The 13,891-nt window shown below is 38.7% G+C and overlaps 2 protein-coding genes across 11 annotated transcripts in view; one reads left to right on the plus strand and one right to left on the minus strand.

Moving 5' to 3' along the window:
* Window positions 1-9,056, minus strand: part of LOC105475129 (DNA polymerase kappa) — a 99,032-nt gene extending 89,976 nt beyond the window's left edge. The window contains exons 1-2 of one of the 5 annotated variants that reach the window (XM_011730143.3): window positions 8,906-9,056; window positions 909-1,023 (exon numbers count right to left, since the gene is read on the minus strand). The gene's annotated coding sequence lies outside the window, so the exon portion shown is untranslated. Of the gene's footprint in view, window positions 1-908; window positions 1,024-8,164; window positions 8,783-8,905 lie in introns of those variants that run through there. The other 4 variants (XM_011730146.2, XM_011730144.3, XM_011730145.3 and 1 more) reach the window with 4 other exon arrangements.
* The window catches only part of CERT1 (ceramide transporter 1), a 147,857-nt gene continuing 142,888 nt past the window's right edge, over window positions 8,923-13,891 (plus strand). The window contains exons 1-3 of one of the 6 annotated variants that reach the window (XM_071098808.1): window positions 8,924-9,061; window positions 9,315-9,391; window positions 9,497-9,708. In XM_071098808.1, the coding sequence (XP_070954909.1) occupies window positions 8,976-9,061; window positions 9,315-9,391; window positions 9,497-9,708 (375 nt within the window). In that variant the 5' untranslated portion in view covers window positions 8,924-8,975. Of the gene's footprint in view, window positions 9,062-9,314; window positions 9,709-13,891 lie in introns of all 6 variants that reach the window. The other 5 variants (XM_011730137.3, XM_011730140.3, XM_011730139.3 and 2 more) reach the window with 5 other exon arrangements.

Below are 13,891 nucleotides of genomic sequence, written 5' to 3' on the forward strand. Positions count from 1 at the left end.
AGACTCATTTTACAAGAAATACTAAAGGGAGCTCTTCAATCTCAGAGAAAAAAAAATGTGCAAAAAGAAAACATTTAAAGGTATAAAACCCACTGCTAGTCTATTACAGGCACTGTGGTTCATGCCTGTAATACGAGCTACCTGGAAAGCTGAGTCAACAGAGGACTGACTGAGGCTAGGAGTTTAAGACTATCCTGGGCAACATCATAAGACCTTATCTCTAAAAAAATTTCTTTTTTCTAATTACCTGAGCATGGTGGCAAATGCCTATCATCCCAGATACTTAGGAGGCTAAGTTGGGAGAATCATTTGAGCCAGGAGTTCAAGACTACAGTGAGCTATGATTATGTCACTGCACTCCAGCCTGGGTGAAGAGGCAAGACCCTGTCTCTGAAAACAAAAATAAAATAAATGCACTGGTAAAAATAAGTACACAGACAAACCCAGGATATTCTAATACTATAATTGTTGTTGGTCCTCTCATAATTCTAGTATGAAGTCTAAAAGACAAACTTGTTAAAAACAATAGTAGCTACAGCAACCTGTTAAGAGATAGGCAATATAAAAATAGGTAAGTTGAGACAATAAAAAGTCAAAATTTAGGGGCGATGAAGCTAAAGTGTAGAAGTTTTTAAGTTTCTTTCTTTGTTAGTTTCTATTTTTTTCTTCGTTATCTAAGTTTTCATTGTTTTAAAATAACTTGTCATAACTCTAAAACTTTTTAATAAACCTCATGGTAACCACAGTGCAAAAACCTGTAATAGATACACTAAAAATAAACAGCAATTAATTAAAACATACTATCAGAGAAAATCACTTAACCACAAAAGAACACACAAAGGAAAAGAGAGAAGTACAAAAGAACCAGAAAACAAGCAACAAAATGGCAATAATAAGTTCTTACTTACCAATATTAACACTGAATGTAAATGAACTCAAGTCTCCAATTAGAAGACACAGAGTAGCTGACTGGATAAAGAAGAAAGACCAAATCATACAATGCCCACAAGAAATCCACTTCACCTACAAAGACACATATAACACTATAAGTGAAGGAATGGAAAAAGATATTCCACGCAAGGGGAAACCAGAAAAGAACAGGAATAGTTAACACATCAAATAAAATATGACTATAAGTCAAAGGCTCCAAAAAGTGACCAAGAAGGTCACTATATTATGATAAACAGGTCAATTCAGCAAAAGGATATAACAATTAATAATATCTAAGCACCCAATACCAGAATACTCAAGTCTATAAAGCAAATATTGAGAGACACAAAGGGAGAGAGAGAGTACAATATAATAATAGTAGGGAGACTTCAACACCCTACTCTCAGGAAAGGACAAATCATACAGACAAAGAATCAACAAAGAAACAGGGGAGTTAAACTAGACCAAATAGGCCTAATTGACATAAAAAATCTCACCCAACTGCTGCAGAACAGACAACCTTTTCATCAGCATATGGAACATTCTCCAGAACAGACCACATCTTAGGCCACAAAACAAGTCTCAACAAAGTCAATGAAGTAGAAATCATATCACATATCTTTTGTAACCACAATGGAAAAAAACTTGAAATCATTAACAAGAGGAACCTCGGAAACAATACAAAAAATTAATTAATTGTTTGATTTAATTTCGAGCAAGTTCAAATCAAATGACTTGTTCCTGGCAGGGCAAGGTGGCTCATGCCTATAATCCCAGCACTTTGAGAGGTCAAGGCGGAAGGACCTTGTTTGAAGCCAAGTGTTTGAGTACCAGCCTGGGAAGCATAACAATACCTGGGTTGGCTGGGCTTGGTGGTGTGTGCCTAACGTCTTAGCTACTCAGGAGGCTGAGGCAGGAGCATCCCCTGAGCCAAGGAGATTGAAGATGCAGTGCGTCATGATCACACCACTGCACTCCAACCTAGGTGACAAAGTGAGACCCTGTCTCTATTTAAGAAGGGAATTTAAAAATATTCTGAATCAAATGACAATGGAAATACAAAATACCAAAATCTATGGGATACAGCAAAAGTAGCAGTACTAAGAGAGAAGTTTACAATAATAAATGTCTACATCAAAAAAGGAGAAAAATTTCAAATAAATAACCTAACAATGCATCTCAAAAACTAGAAAAGCAAGAACAATCCAAACTCAAAATTAGTAGAAGAAAATAAATAATAAAGGTAAGAACAGCAGTAAATAAAATTGAGACTAAAAAATATAGATCAACAAAAGTTTTTTTCAAAAGATGAAATTGACAAAACTTTAGACAAAGAAAAGAAAGAAAATTCAAATAAATAAAAACAGAAATGAAAAAGTAGACATAACAACTGAGACCACAGATATACAAAGAATCTTTATATACTGTTATGAGCAACTATATGCCAACAAATTGGAATAGCTAGAAGAAATGGATAAATTCCTGGACACTTACAACCTACCAAGATTGAAACAGGAATAAACTGAAAACCTGAACAGACCAGTAAGTAACAAGATGGAAGCTGCAATAAAAAGTCTTTCATCAAAGAAAAGCCTGGAACCTGATGGCTTCGCTGCTGAATTCTACCCAACATTTCGAGAAAAAGTAATATCACTTCTACTCAAACTCTCCACCCCACAAAAATAAAAATAAAAATAAAAAAAATCAAAGAGGGAATACTTCCAAACTAATTCTACAAGGCCAGCATTACCCTGATATCAAAACCAAATAAGGACACAACAAAAAAAGAAAACTATAGGCCAATATTACTGATGAACATACATGCAAAAATTCTCAACAAAATACTAGCTAATCACATTAATAAGATCCTTCACCATGATCAAGTGGGATTCATCCAAGGGATGCAAGGACAGTTCAACATATTCAAATCAATAAACATGATACATCACATTAACAGAATCAAGAACAAAAAACATACGACCATTTTCATAGACACTGAAAAAGTATTGGACAAATTCATCATCTCTTTATGATAAAAACCCTCAGCCAACTGGAATAGCAGGAACATAATCCCAGATAATAAAGGCCACATATGATAAAACCACAGCTAGCATCATCTTGAATGGGGAAATATTGAAAGCCTTTCCTCTAAGATCTGGAACAAGACAAGGATGCCCACCTTCACCACTGTTACCTAACATAATACTGAAAGCCTTGGTCACAGCAATCAGACAAGAGAAAGAAATAAAGGGCATCTAAATTGCAAAGGAAGGACTCAAGTTATCTTTGTTGGTAGGCAACATAATCTTATATTTACAAAACCCCTAAAGACTCCACCAAAAAGTTGTTAAGAACTGATAAACAAATTCAGTAAAGTTTCAGGATACAAAATTAACACACAAAAGTCAGTACAGACATTTTTTATTTAGATTGCTTTCTTGATTTCTTTTTCATATTGTTTGCTGCTAAAGTATAACATTTATAATAGTTACAAATAATATAAAATACCTAGGAATTACCTTAAGTGAAAGATTTATAAAAGAAAACTACAAAACACTGATGAAGAAAATTGAAGACACAAATAGAAGGAAAGATATTCCAAGCTTGTGGAATTGGAAGAATATTGTTAAAATGACAATACTACCCAAAACAATTTTCAGATTCAATGCAATCTCTATCAAAATACCAGTGACATTCTTCACAGAAATAGAAAAAGAATCCTAAAATGTATATAAAACCACAAAAGACTCTGAATAGCCAAAGCAGTCCTAAGGGAAAAGAACATAGCTGGGGGCATTACACTATCTGACTTCGAAATATACTACAAAGCTATAGTAACCAAATGACCATAATACTGGCAAGAAAATAGACACATGGACAAATGGAACAGAATAGAGAACCCAGATATAAATCCACACATTTACAACCAATAATTTTTGACAAAGCAATCAAGAACATATCATGGTAAAAGAATAGTCTCTTCAATAAATGGTGCGGGGAAAACTGGATAACCAGATGCAGAAGAATGAGACTATCTCTCAGATATTTCTTCCTCATCTCTTTTTGATTTTTGATACAAAAATCAAATCAAAATGGATTAGAAACCTAAATCTAAGATCTGAAACTATGAAACTACTAGAAAAACATATTTGGGAAATACTCCAGTACATAGGTCTGGCCAAATGCTGTTTTTTTGTTTTTTCGTTTTTTTTTTTTTTTTTTGGAGACAGGGTCTCTGTCACCTGGCTTTGAATGCAGTGGCGCAATCACAGCTTTCTATAGCCTTGACCTTCTGGGCTCAAGCAATCCTCCCACCTCAGCCTCCTGAGTAGCTGGGACCACAGGTGTGTGCGACCACAGGTGTGTGCTACCACATCCAGCTAATTTTATTTATTCATTTAACTTTATTTATTTTTAAACTTTTTAAACTTTTAATTTTTAAAATTTTTAATTTTATTTTATTTTTAATTTTTAAACTTTTAAAATTCTTTTTGCGAAAGTAGGGTCTCCCTGTGTTGTCCAGGCTGGTCTCAAACTCCTGGGGTCAAGCAATCCTGTGCCTCAGCCTCCCAAAGGGCTGGGATTATAGGCATGAGGCACAACTCCTGGCCTGGCCAAAGACTTCTCTGTGTAAGACCGCAAAAACACTGACAACCAAAGCAAATGTAGACAAATTAGATTATATCAAGCTAAAAAGCTTCTTCATGGCAGAGTGAATCATCAAGAAAGTGAAGGGACAGCCCACAGAACAGGAGAAAATGTTTGCAAACTATCCATCTGACAAGGGATTAATAACCAGAATACATAAGGAGCTCAAACAACTCAATAAAAGAAAAATAATTCGATTTAAAAATGGGCAAAATAGACATTTCTCAAAAGAAGGCATACTAATGGCCAAGAGTTAAATTAAAAAAATGTTCAACATCACTAATCATCATAGAAATGGAATTTAAAACCACAATGAGGTATCATCTTACCCCAGTCAAAATGGCTTAAAATTTTTTTTAAAGTATTATTATAATAGAGACGAGGTCTCACTATGTTGCCTAGGCTGGTTTTGAACTCCTGAGCAGCTCAAGTGATCCTCCCACCTCAGCCACCCAGAATGCTAGGATTACAGGCATGAGTCACCATGGGCAGCCTAAAATGGCTTTTATTAAAAAGATAGGGAATAATGGATGGTGGCAAGGATGTGGAGAAAGGGGAACCCTGCTACACTGTTGGTGGGAACGTAAATTAGTACAGTCACTATGGAATACAGTATGGAGGTTCCTCAGAAAACTTAAAATAGAACTACTATATGATCTAGCAATTCTACTACTAGATATATATCCAAAAGGGAAATCAATATATTGAAGAGCTATCTGACCTCACATGTTTATTACAGCAGTAGTCACAATAGCTAAATTATGGAATCAACCATCAATGGATGAATGGATAAAGAAAATGTGGTCTATATACACAATGGAATTTAGCCATAGAGAAAAGAATATCGGGCCTGGCATGTTGGCTCATGTCAAATCTCAACACTTTGGGAGGCCAAGGCAGGAGGACTGCTTAAGGCCTCCCTATTTCAAGAATATATGGAATAAAAATTTGAGTTTGCTATATTTTTATTTTTATTATAATTTCTAATAAAGTTGTTTTTCCGCTATCCCTTTATTGCTGCTTCTCAGGACTATTCATAAAATGACCAAAAATATAAAAAATAAAATGATAGTAAATGACAATGACTATTTTTCTTGATAATACTAACTGTTAAAATCAACACGTTATTCCTTTTAGCAGCAACACAAGACAAGGTGATAGTTGCAAGAGGCTCCAGAGATCATTTAAATTATTTATGGGTAATTGGAACATATACTTGCTAGTACACACTAGCAAGAAAAGAATTGTAAACTGGCTGTTATGTTATTGTACCTTAAAAATGTATGTGGGTGAATTTTCTTTTAAGAAAACCGTTAAACTAAAGAAAAACTATGTAACACACCTAGAACGTAATCTATCTGGCTCTGACAGATTCTCAAATGTTTAATCATTTAAAATAATTTGGGATAATAGTGTTTTGGAAATTTTTTTTTGAGACAGGGTCTCACTTTGTCACCTACACTGGAGTACACTAGCACGATCACAGCTCACTATAGCCTCAAACCTCTGGGGTCAAGCTAGCCTGTCGCCTCAGCACCCCGAGCAGCTAGGACTACAGGTATGTACCATTATGCCTGAGTGACAATCTAAAATCAATTCTATACGTATTAAAAGTTATGTATTACAAGCATCTAAGGTCCAAAGCCTGGACTAGACTATTCACTAGCGATGATCTGGGCAATTTACTTAACTTCTTTGAATGTTAATTTCCTCATGTGTAAAATAAGAATAATGTCTACCTTGCAGGATTTTTGTGAAGAGTGAATAAATCAAATGAACCTAAAACAATGTTTGACATTTTGTAGGCCTTTAGCAAATGACACTTGCTACTTACAAAAAGCTATGATGTTATTTGATTCTTTGGTCTCTGACTGATTTTAATCACGTTAGTGATTTTTTCTTGGGCCCTGTTAATGGCAGTTCCTACAACTTCCCTTCAATTATCAACCAGGCTAAACTTATTTCATTCATCGGTTATTATTTACTGAAAACCTCCTACGTCACAGGCAATTTAAAATCTTTATTCACTTTCTACACATAATTATTGTCAGAATACCTAGACAGTAAAATGCTAGAAAACAATGACTCTACAGAAATGGTTTATATTTTACTTTTATAGTATCTCAGATGATCATATAGCAAGATCTTAATAAAGATCTTAAACAGGGATAAACTATATTTTCATAAGCTATCACCATAGCAACATGTATGCTCTATAGAAATATTTTTTCAACTTATTTGACTAAGAAGAAAAGGATTTGAAATTATAGAAGTGAAACAATAAAAGGGTTAGAAAAAAACAGGAAGCAAAACACGTTTACAAAATAACTATCATGAGGATTCTACTGATACATAAGATACCACCACACTGCTTTATATAGTATGCCTTTAAAATATTAATAAAATAATTTCTCAATCTAACAGGAAAAGCAATTCAAAAGCTAAGCAAAATAAAAACGAAAGAAAGAACATGTGTACATGCCAAGAGTGGGCACTAATACTGTTCATCAGTGTACTGTACTGTGTGATTTTTAGACTAAAAGGTTTTTCAATGTTATAGTGAAGCCTATGAAATACCAACTACCCTAACAAGTTTTTATCCCATAAACCAAACAGATATGAGTAAAAGATAAGGGAATATATTTTTCAATTTCATTGAATAGTAAGAATATTTCTCCTTGAAACATTCCTAGCCTGGCTCTCATTTGTACAACAGGAAACAGAATAAAAAGGGTGGCCTACACACCCTTTGAAATTCCATTTCTGAAATCACTGTCTTATTCTCGAATGTTAGAACTTTTTGTGGGATCTGACATATTCTCAAGTAGCTGTGAAGTGCATTAAGGTATCAATGAGTACCCCCATCTACTTCTTCCCTCCCACTTTTCCAAAAATACAGCTGCCTTTGGAACCTTAAATGGTAACAGATAAAGGAGTCTTAGACAGATATGCTAAGTCACCTTAAGGATCAAAGCTGCAGAATAAGACATGGCAGTATGAGCATAATACAGTAATAATTGACATTAGTAAAAGAATTCATCAATATAAATGGAGTGTGGATGGTCAGAAAAGGAAGTAAAAGAAAGCAAGATACATATTGGCAATGCCTACTTAAATATCCACTGCCACGATAGAGATAACCTAGCTTCATGCTACCAAACATTTAGAATCGTAATTAATCCCCCATTGAGGAAGTAAAAAATAGGAGACTGGGATATGGGAAAAGGTCATCAAGCCTAGATTTGAAACCAGGATATAAAGAGCTGGAATTACAGGCACCCGCCACCCTGCTCGGCTAATCTTTGTATTTTTAGTAGAGACGGGGTGGTCTCAAACTCCCGGCCTCAGGTGATCCGCCCAACTCGGCCTCCCAAAGTGCTGGGATTACAGGCGTGAGCCACCGCACTCGGCTAGCGTTTTCCCTTAGACTCGAAATTTCGCTCCTATTGTCCCAACCTTGTAGTAAAAAAGGTATTCTTTCTAAGGCTTAATAACAAACTTTACTCTTGGCAATTATCAGGAACTCGACTATATTAAAATAGCTAACGAGAGGAAATTACTGAAGCTACAAAGTCAAAGGTCTCACCATCAAAGTTATCCTTGACAACTGACAAGAGCTGTTAGATCTTCTTTTGGTCTTTCTGCTAATTCAACCCTAGTCTTAAAAATAGCCACCTATTGCCTAATCCCCTAATCTCGTATTTCTAATACGAGAAAGTTTCTATATATCCAAACTTTCCTATCTTTGAGGGGCAGGCATGGTTAACGTGGTTCTCAGTAAGATATTCATTTACAACTAAGAGAAAATCCCAGGCTATCACCTGACATTCTTGTTTTACTTTAAAAACCTTTCTAACGTTATTTATTCTCTGACAACCTCAAAATTACTTTCCACAAAGAAAATTCTAGAAATCTAAAAATGCGAAGTGCGTGCTTGTCAGAAGGTACTAAGGAAATTCTTCCTTTAAACGTCAAATGTGAATTCTAACTTCTAATGGGTAAGAAAGACCCTCGAGATTTACAGCGGTGGTCTGGTGGAAAGAAAACCCCCTTGGCAATAGGAGCTCACAAAACCCCATCCCGTGGTTGAGGCGGAAGCGGCTACGCGCTCCCGGGCTTTCGACAAGCAGCCCTGCAACGCAGGCCCGTCATCTTCAGCAGAAAGCTCTCTCACGTCCTGGCCCGCAAGCCCGGAGGGTTCGTCATAAACACACAAGGCAAGGATAGAAGCGAGGCCAAGAGGCAGGTCACGCAACTGTCAAACGAAGCCCACCCACCGACTGACAAGTCCCCAAGGCGACAAGCGATCCCCACGCGGGATACTCACCCGTTACCTCAGGATCGCGACTACAACTCCCAGGAGGCTGGGCGAGCGACGAACCAACGCCCTTCCCAGAATGCAGCACAGCGGCATCCCTATCCCGCCCTCTCCTTACTGCGCTCCTCCTACTTTTCTACCCCTCGTCATCCGGGAGAGCCGGAGGTAGGGTGCGGGAGGAGGATCCCGCACGCTTGGCGTGTCGCGTCAGACGCCGGGAGGGGGACGGGGCGGGGAGTAGGAGGGGAGAATGGGAGGACGAAGGGGAGGGGAAAGGACAGGGGAGGGGAGGGTAAATAGTGGGCCAGGCAGCAAGATGGCGGCGGTAGCGGAGGTGTGAGTGTACTCGGGTCTCAGCGGCCGGATTTTCTCTTCCCTTCTTCTCCCTTTTCCTTCGCTATTTGAAATTGGCATCGAGGGGGCTAAGTTCGGGTGGCAGCACCGGGCGCAACGCAGGGGTCCCGGCGACGGCGGCGGCGGCTGACGGCTGGAAGGGTAGGCTTCCTTCACCGCTCGTCCTCCTTCCCCGCTCCGCTCGGTGTCAGGCGCGGCGGCGGCGCGGCGAGCGGACTTCGTCCCTCCTCCTGCTCCCCCCCACAGCGGAGCTGGCACTCTTCGCTTCGCCATCCCCCGACCCTTCACCCCGAGGACTGGGCGCCTCCTCCGGCGCAGTTGAGGGAGCGGGGGCCGGTCTCCTGCTCGGCTGTCGCGCCTCCATGTCGGATAATCAGAGCTGGAACTCGTCGGGCTCGGAGGAGGATCCAGAGACGGAATCTGGGCCGCCTGTGGAGCGCTGCGGGGTCCTCAGTAAGGTGAGCAACCGGTGGTGCCAGGGGACCCCTGGCCCGACTCACCTGCCGCGAGGCAATCCGCTGAGGCGGTGGGGTGGGGCTGGCGGGAGGCGCGGAACGTGCCGGGGTGCGAGGCTGAGTACTGCTGCGGCGACTAGGGATGAGGCGGGGATATAGGGGGCCTGTCCTTGCTGCCCGAGGGCTCGTCGGGGGCAGCCGAGGACCAGGGAAAGGGTGTATCAACCGGGGATCCAGTTTGGGAGACCAGATGCGTGCCGTGCCTTGGGACCTAGGGCGGCAGCTGTCCCGGGTGTAAGGAATCCGGGTTGGGCTTCAGCGGTGTCGGAACGACTGGGCACGGGAGCGGTTCAAGTCGGACCTCTTAAAAGAGGTTGGTCTGTCTGAGGATGCCAAGCCGAGTAGGTTGGGGGGCACTGCGGACGCAGCTGTTTCGACAGAAGCCGGAGCGACTCAGCTTGATGTTGAAATTTGAGGTGTTGAACTCGCCAGGTTAGATGTAGTGAGACAGATTAATGTGGAGGACTTTCTCCCTCACCCTGTACCTTAGTTCAGAATAGAGATATTGAATCGGCACGTGATGGGTACAGGAAATATTCATAGTAACTTGAAACATGTGAGAAAGGAGACTGATCTTTAGTCCAGGAAGAAGAGCATTATTTAATAATAAACTCTTTTTGCGGTAAGGGGTCCAGGGTAAGGAAAAGATGTTTTACCTTTTATGTATTTTTTAAAATCCGTGTATCAAAATTTTAGGAAAGCAGCCATTATAGAACTGCAGATGGATGATCTCTTGATATTACATGGTTGGGATTTTTTTTTTTTTTTAAGTTTTTGCTATAAGAAGATTCACATAGCCTTTTGGACTTCTCTCCCCCTTCCTGTTAAACTTTTTTAGAAATGGCTGGAGCTAGCAGTTAACTTGGAGAGGGGGAGCTGGGCCAGTCCCTCAACAAGCTGGTCATAAGATACTATGTCATGTGCAGCTACTGGCTATTAAGAAATCACCCTGTTTCCAGTATTCATACTTTGGCACATCACTTGGACATTATTTGTGGAATTGTTTAATATAATGCTTTTATAATGTCTGTAGAAAGCTAATGAGAAGGGAACTAGAAAAGGCATGAGTAGTCAGAACTAAGGATTGCAAGTGTTGACTTTTATTTGTATAGCCGAAAAATTAGTTGTATATTGATGCTGTGATCATTCTTGAAATTTCAATGCAAGGTTTTCAGTAACGAGAAGCTCCTCAGGATTTCTTTACATTAAATGTATCCTGTAATTTAGGAATCTCTATTGAACACATTGTGTAGTAGGTACACATTTTCAGTTGATAATAGGAAGTGGGTTACTTGCTTCTCAGTGATTTTGATAGTTTCATCACTGCTCATAAGATGGGAAGCTGACTGCCATATTAGTATTGTGATGTGTTGAGTATTTTACAAAACAAATTGTAATTTTGACCTACTGATAATTACTTTTTTGGGGGTTGGGGGAATGGAGTGACTGGGGGAAAAAGTCACCAGTGCTCTGAGTTTTACTTTATGTGGAGTAGGTATACTATAGATCAAAAAATGGAAGACCAATCTCGATATTTAAATGCATACAAATGCATTTGATCACCTCTGTGGAAGGTGAATAACTTAAATTTTGACTGTTGCTTCTTATGTAGAATGAATAGGAATACAGCTTTTGGTATTCTTGCTAATAGCTATGAAGGAAATTTTCCTGAGATTTACCAATTTATGGTTATATACAGTGTTTTCTGGAAACTTTTTAATCAAGGGTATTCTAAATTGAATATATATACTCATACTGAGTACGGTGCATGTTTTTAAATGTAAATTATATATTTTGAATTCTTCATATTCACCTGGTAATTTAAACAAGGATCAGAACTCGGCTTTTGTTCTTTTCCTTCCATTGAGTAATGTAAATAAGTCCCGGTACAATTTGTTTCGTTTGTCCCCCAAAATGGGGTGGATTTGGAATGGGCTTGGGTAAATTTATATTAGAAATATACCAGTTCAAAGGGTATTTTCCATATGGTAATCTGAAATATATGGAAATACCTATGAAGCATATTTCTTATAAATCACTTAAGTGTATAGATTCCAAAAATACTTGATAGACAATAATTCTGTCTGGTTATAACAAGTATCGTGATGGATCATGGTGGGGAAAAGATGCATGCCTTAGTAGGACTTGAGAGCAACTAAGGCTGGATAAAATAATCTCATTCAATTTCTGAATTTCCTCCATCCTTCATGGTTTACCTTCTGTTTTTGCACACACCAAACTGTTTGAAATTCTATCCATCCTTAAGAGTCCAAGTCAAATACTGTCCTTTCCGTAAAGCCTTTTTGTATTTTGCCATCATTCAAGACCTCCTTCACTTGAATTCCCATAGCATTTTGTTTTATTCTAAATATATATTTTTTTCTCTTGTGTTTGTGTTTGCTGGCCTGTTTGCCACAGTAACATTCAGTTCTCCTGCAATGTCTAGCATATTGCCTTGTCTGTATTTGTTAAATGGGGAAGAGTGAGGGAACATTATGAGAGCAGAGAAAAGACAAAAAACTTGTCTTCCAGGTGTCATAATAACAGCTAACAGCTTACTGAGAAAAGAGTCCTGAAGCTGATATAGTTTGTTCAGCCTCTTACAAGAACATAATATTGAATTACGGATACATAATTGCTGGGGTCCCTTCTCTAATATTGAAAGAGTTCTATTCTAGTGAGAAATGCTGAAGGTTAAGCTTCATTAGCCATGTATAACTCTTCCTCAGATTCAGAAAATACTATGTCCAGGCACTGTTCTAAGTCTATTCTTGTTTAAACTTAACTCTGAGAGACAGAGTTTGACAAAGAAAAGAACAAAGAGTAAGTAACTTGACCACTATCACAAAATTTAGCCTTATGAAGTGTGGTAATTATAAATGAGGTAAGATTAATCCATGGTGGGTCTTGAATGCCCTAAACAATTTGTATGACAGTCAGTGGGAAGTTGTCCATGTAAGTTTTGGAGCTGGAGACTCAATACGGTCAACATGTAAGAAAAGTAAGCAAACATGCTTAGTAAGTAAATAAGCTTGTGTAAATTATGAAAAACACAGAAGATACTAGAGAAAAGATTAAGTCCTGTAAGGAATACAGGAACTGGGTAATTTGATTGGAATAGTTGAAAATGAGAAGAGGAGGCAAATTTAAGGGCTTACTATGAAGGAAAGATAAGCAGGTTTTGGTGATGGGCTATAAATATTGAGAAGGAACACTTAGGAGTATCTTCTGTGACTATGCTAGGCATTTTCATTATTTTATTCAGCCATCAATCAACAGGCAAAGAAACTGAAGCTTACAAAAGTAACTTGTCAAAACTCTCTTCACGTGAGTTGTAGAGTAGTTGAGCCTGTTTAATCCTGTATACACTAATCTGTTTGTATATCTAATACACAGACTCTGAGCAGAAGTAGCAGGAAAGAAGAAGTAGGAAAATAGGAAGGAAGTACACCTTATAGAAGTAAATTCAGTTTTGTTGGTAACTATCATTTATTTCAACCCTTTGTCTAAGTGGTGGTACATCACAAGCGGTTAGAAATAAGGAAGTGATGATTAGGAGCCACTAGAATGAGTTAAATTGTCAGCTTGGATGAGTTCTCAGAGAGGGGTTGTAATGATGGGGCTTAGAAAAATTAAGAACTGGCTAGGGATAGTGGCTCACCTGTAGTCCCAGCACTTTGGGAGACCAAGGAAAACAGATCCTTGAGCCCAGGAGTTTGAAACCAGCCTTGGCACCATAGTGAAACCTCATCACTACAAAAAGTTAGCCAGACATGGGGGCACGCACCTGTAGTCTCAATCACTTGGGAAGAGGAGGAAGGAAGATTGAGCCCGGGAGGTTGCAGTGAGCTGAGATGGTGCCACTGCACTCCATCCTGAGTGACAGAGTGAGACCCTGTCTCAAAAAAATACAAAATAAAAGAAAATTTAAGAACTGAATAAATCTCAAAAATGCTTAATTAGAGAATAGAAAAAGATTTCTCAGTGGATATAGAGCCTGAGCCAATGCAGTATATTGGCAATCCATTTTTAATTAGTTTTTGGAATTGGCAGATAGTTTTGAGATTTTTCTATACTTAAAACCCCAGAGCATAGATAAAAACATGCAAAAATAAGTAGTCCTGTA

Source organism: Macaca nemestrina, chromosome 6 (genome assembly GCF_043159975.1).
Source record: "Macaca nemestrina isolate mMacNem1 chromosome 6, mMacNem.hap1, whole genome shotgun sequence".
Classification (NCBI taxonomy): Eukaryota; Metazoa; Chordata; class Mammalia; order Primates; family Cercopithecidae; genus Macaca; species Macaca nemestrina.